Source organism: Haliotis asinina, chromosome 7 (assembly GCF_037392515.1).
Source record: "Haliotis asinina isolate JCU_RB_2024 chromosome 7, JCU_Hal_asi_v2, whole genome shotgun sequence".
Lineage (NCBI taxonomy): Eukaryota > Metazoa > Mollusca > Gastropoda > Lepetellida > Haliotidae > Haliotis > Haliotis asinina.
The window spans coordinates 12,164,166-12,169,954 of record NC_090286.1 but is presented as its reverse complement, the minus strand read 5'-3'; the positions used below and the strand labels follow the sequence as shown (position 1 = coordinate 12,169,954).

General features: G+C 39.0%; 1 protein-coding gene across 1 annotated transcript; it reads right to left on the bottom strand.

Moving 5' to 3' along the window:
- Window positions 1-441: 441 nt before the first annotated feature.
- LOC137292216 (tripartite motif-containing protein 3-like) lies at window positions 442-3,254 on the bottom strand. Its single transcript, XM_067823788.1, has 2 exons — window positions 3,056-3,254; window positions 442-1,598 (listed from the first exon to the last, which is right to left on the bottom strand). Exons 1-2 carry the CDS (start codon window positions 3,252-3,254, stop codon window positions 442-444), a joined length of 1,356 nt encoding a protein of 451 aa, XP_067679889.1.
- Window positions 3,255-5,789: the final 2,535 nt, after the last annotated feature.

The following is a 5,789-nucleotide window of genomic DNA, read 5'->3' as shown; positions in this document are numbered from 1 at the left end:
GCGGTCTGAAAATAATCGAGTCTGGACAAGCCAATTGAGTGACTGAAATCACGAGCACCGATTCTTTGCAGGTAGGATACGATAACATCGATAAGTCATTGAGTCTGATACCCCGATCCCGTGATTCTAAGCCAGATCTTCCCGAGAACGCTAGACATGACAATGTCTCACCCTCACCTCGGGTATCTAAACTGAGTGAGTGAGAGAGTTTTATTTTAGGCCGTTTACAGCAATATTACAGCAAAATCACGGCGGGGGATAATCAGAATCGAACCAGCGTGACGAGCGAACGCTTTAACCACAAGACTATCTCACCACTCCCCACCCATAGCACAGGGATACACTAATAATAGAAACAAAAGGGGTACATACTGAATGACCGATTTATTATTGTATAATGGAGTTATTTATGAGGTCATGGGTCCAGCGTCACATATGACGTCACACATAATATTTAACATTGATACTGACGTCACCCTCCTCAGGAATGAGTTTAAACACAATTATCTCAGAGGCTCGCAGTTCACCATGTGTAATGTACAACTTCCGGTTATGCGCACATCGAACGGAAAGTCCAGCAGGTTTCCGAAGGCCAGAATCTGACGTCACCAAATCTTGAATAAAGCCACCTTTAGAGGAAAACATAACAACCCGATCGTTGTAATGGTCAGCAACAAAAATATTGTCATGTTGGTCCGAACACACGCCATATGGAAATTTGAACTGTCCATTTCCCCTCCCATAACATCCAAATTTAAACAGATATTCTCCGCTTTGACTGAACACTTTTATACAATGATTCCCCGAATCTGATACAATGATACGTCCAGTGTTGGAGCAGCAAACATATCGTGGTTGGTTGAAACACGTTTCCTGGAAATCTGATAATTTAAAAAGGCATTTTCCTGTCTGATCAAAAGCTAGAACATCATCTCCTTCTTCATCCGCAACAAATATCCTCCCAGATTTGTCCACCGCCACACCAGCTGGACATTTGAGAAGCCCATGTCCAACCTCAACAATCGTCTGTCCGTCATTTGGCCACACCGCCACACAACGCTGACGTCGAAACGACACGGCCACCTGACCTTCAGGGGTCATGGTCGCTCCCCACGGTTCTGTACACTCCCTTGTCATGTAAGTCCTTTTGGCTTTTCCGCTGCGTTCATATAAAACTACTTTACTGTCAAGCATATCTGTAACCAGCACGGCTCCGCTGTAGACATGAGAAACTGATTTGGCATCGAGAATACCAGCAGCGTCATCTCTCTGTGTTCCAAACTTATTGTAGAGAACAACGTGGAATCTGTCGTTGAAGTCGCCGCTTGCTTGTGTATCACATGTCTCATCCGAACTGAAAGACTCCACGGACATATTTCGTACGTTGGACAAGTTGAATGGAATTAACAATCCCCTTTGGGGCAGATTTTGACTCTCGAAGGATAGTCTCTTCACAGCTGAGGTTGTAACTTGGGCCGTTCCTTCGTAAAGTGACAGTGATAATGGAGTGAGTACCCCAATATCAAGACTCCTGGATCTAGGAACCTGGACTTGTAAAAGAGATCGCTCAGGCGACATGATCGACGTTTGTGGTGAACCTGAAATATATCGATTCCATATTAAACTGAACTGAAATCTAAAACCGATTCTTATGTTTAATCGAATTAACCGGGGTGCGTGTTAGGAGTCACATCACTCTTTAATGCAATCTAAAGTGTACTTACAGGTGGGAAGGTAGTGGGGAACATTTAGTACTGGCTTTAGATAAACTGATATGTATTGTGCAAACATTCCAGCTTCAGAGATTGCTCTGGGCCAAACCAATCAACCAATCGTCTAAAGCGCTATCAGTTATAGTGAAGGTTAGGCAAATACGCCCTTTGACTGTCAAGGTTTTGGGTTCCAATCTACACAAAAAATACAACTGCTCTGCTAAAATAACCGCGATGCAGATGTTTCATGTACATGATAGGACTTGTTGGTCGGGGGTTGTCTGACAAAAATTTTCCACCGCAATGACTGTACTGAAATGACTTTTAATGATTAAACCACAATTAAAACATCTTCACAGGGCAAGAAGGCATGCCAGAACATATACATATTAAAACTGTCGTAAAGTTTCAAAGCATATGTCGGTTGATTTTAGAGAATTCCAACACAACGCACAATAAGGATAACTTTAATAGTTAAAAATATCGTCAAAAAACATCTCCATATAAGGCATATACAATGATACAAATTAGATCGCACCACAACTGCATAACGTTGACATCTGTATGGCGAGTTTAAGGCAATCAAAATCAGTAGTTGTGTAAATTTCAGCCAAGCTGGTTTTGATTGTGTTAAACTCGTCATAAAAAATGGGTAAAAAGTTCTTTACCATGTCATTGTCTTGGATCCATTTCTAGTGCAGATTAAGACCTATCCATTATCGCTGTGTCCCCATTAAGAAGTTTATACATCGATGTATACGCATTGGAATAATGATTGTCACCCCCAGTCCATTAAATAAAATTGATGGAGGTGACAAACATTATTGGCATGCGTATATAAAAGAGATTTGTGCTTGTTAAAATATCCATTGCTTTTGCATCTGAAAAAATCACTTGTTCATATGTCTATACGTATCTATTGGTCAAAATGAATTCATATACATAATTTAGATAATCTGTATTTCATATCCTCCCATTAAATGTCATATTCCACGAAATGGTAATAGTTTGCAAATTGTTTTTGAATTATTTCGTTCAGAACTCAAGAAGCAACCTTATCATTTTAAACATGATTTATTACTGAAAAACACATCATGGTTCCCCCACTTTACTATGATTATATATTGCATGGTAAATTAGTCTAATATAGTAATAGCTTCATATTATATTTCATGATAAACAAATATGACAATAGCAAGATGAATCTGCACATTGCGCGCGTTCATTTGAAACGCATGTCTATTTTTTCATGTACGTGATAAAATGTTCACAAATCTGCAAAGCAACGATTAATAATAATTATTTCTCATCATCGTTTTTATCATGTTTCTTAGAATACTCACCACTGGAGAAAAGTCCATTTTCTTCTGATATGGACTTTTTCCTTTTTCGAACAAGCAGCTTTGTCTGTCTCGCAGCTCTCCGTAACAGGTCCATCCTCTGAATTGGTAAATCGGGCAACGCTTCATCTGTTATATCCACGAAGTTCTCAAAACACACGTGTCTCGAGATCGTGGGTGAACGTGACGCAATGAACGGCATTACCTTCGATTCTCCTTCACAATTCTATTTCCGAAAGGATCTGACACCTGTACTGTTGCTATCGCAGCGACAAACCGCAACAGCCCACAAAATCGGAGCAGAAGTTAAAGGTCATATTATTTTTGGATGCCACTTTGCATTCCTGTCATTTCGATATCGAGCAGGAGAGTGCTCCACCTGTACCGCCTCCCGATAACCGTTGTTTTGATCCCTAATGGATCTGTGCATGGTTAATGTACGCAGAGCCTATCGCCGCCCACTCTAATCTTGTAAGATGTTCACATGGAACAAGGCGTGTTGTTTGGCTTGTCTGGGGCGGTGGGCAGATTGTTACATCGCCATTGTTTGGGATTTCAAGGCTGCGAGGTTAGGTTACTGCAGTAAGACTGCGGATGTTGTGAAGGCCATCGATACAGGTGTTTCGCTTCTTTTGCCTGTCAGAGGTGGCGGAGTTGGTTGCCATTATGTTTGTAGACATGTTTTTGTGAGGAAGGAATTCGTTTAACACGTAGCATTTCCTGTGGTGATCAGTTAGGAAATGGTATTTTCTTATAATGTATGTATGTATGTATGTATGTATGTATGTATGTATGTATGTATGTATGTATATGCATGCGTGTGTGTGTGTGTATGTATATATATATATATATATATATATATATATACTGATGTGTGTACATGAATCAAAATACGATATTCTTATTGATGAAATAGATCTTTTTATCTGTGAGACAAATATAAAGAACATTATTGTAATTTACTTCTAGTTTGATTATATTATTTGTTAAATATCTTTTCACTTTTAAGAAACGAATTCATATGTCTGTATCAGAAACCCCAAACCAAATTATTTTCATTAAATGATGCATATGTAATTAATACAGCACATATATTGCACACATAAGGGCTTTTGGGTGTGTTTGTTTTCAAGTCGAGACCGGTATCTTTGTCTTTCTTTTGATGTAAATTTTAAAAAGTGAATGTAACTCAGGTGAAGGCTGAACAAAGATCATCTTCGCTCGATGTTCATGTAATATTCCCGTGTCCATTGTACCAGACATGCGTGTTCATTTATGGGGGCACTGTACATTTACACTAAGATCCTCGAGGCACACTTGAACTGCCGCACGCCTTGGAATTTCGAGTTGTAATCGTACATTGTTATAAATCTGGTTAAGTTCAGGCCCCGCACAGACGGAAAACGTGGGAAATGTAGAAATGGCCACTAGTCATTAACAAAGCCATTTTGCAGAAGCCTCTTACTCACTTTTGTAATTGAACTGTTGTATATTTACATATACGTGTTTTATATTCACATCGGCAATATTCAGGTTGTTTTTGTTATCCTTCGTTGACAGATTTTTAATAATTCATATGTATTTATGATGAATTTAGAAAGTCACGATATAGCTGAACCATTGCCGGTGTTATTGTAAATCTGAACTCCCTCATTCACTACTGTAATTCGGGCACATGTATCAAGACACACGTCGTAACCCTACTGTTAGCCCAATAATCGGGTATCGGGTGGTTTCGATGTGTTCTCCGTGTCATCGTGATAAAGGGACATGAGTCCTTGTTCATACTCTTAAACACTGAGTCTTATAACACACGTTCTGGTCATGCGATATGGCTAAATACTAGTTAGAACTATAAAACACTTTTCATTTCATTTCAAACAATAGCATTTGTTGTCTTTTACACTATGAAAACAGAATAGTCTTCAAAAACATATGATTTATAATCTGAAGTCAAACTGGTTTTGAAATATCTGAAAGTATTTGCCTCATTGTGTCTGTTTTGAAGCTGTCGCTGTGACTGAAATTCAAGGGCCGATGACAGGTTACTGCCCGACCGGTTAACGACAGGGTTTATGTCACACTGTCAGAGACACATTCAGAGACACAGTACTTGCACATTCCGGTATTGTGCATGTCAGACATGACATGACCTTGGCATGACAGGTCATTTCTGTCATTTGATACCCCGCGTCCGCTGGAAACTGTGGGACCTGCGATAAGTTGCTACAATTTCTGACCTTGGTGTGTGTGTCGCGTCGTTCTAGGCGTATGAGTGAATGAGACAAAATCTCACTGCAACTATATTCAGCCAGGACTTTTTTGTTCGACTACCAAAATTAGCGTGATTATGATCCTTGTCTAGTCATTTGTGATCTGAACATGACTGGAACGGCAGATATAATATACTGAGGGAAAAAAAGGATCACATGAAAGGGCAAGTGTTCCTTTATCCTTTCCAAGTTTATTCACAAACCTTGAATCGCTTAGCAAAAAAACAAAAAAAAACTGGGAACAAATGAGGGACACTTACACTTTCATTTGATCCCTTAGTTTATTCCCTCTGAATATTTTTATATTGTTAAAATGTTAAAGACACCTTTATGTTTAGGTGTATCTCATTTTTAGCAATACTCCTATAGTTTCATGGAATTCTTAACAAAAATATAGCTAAAACACTTGGAATGTAAAGCACATTCACAGTGAAAACAAAATGTCGATATATATTTAACAGTAA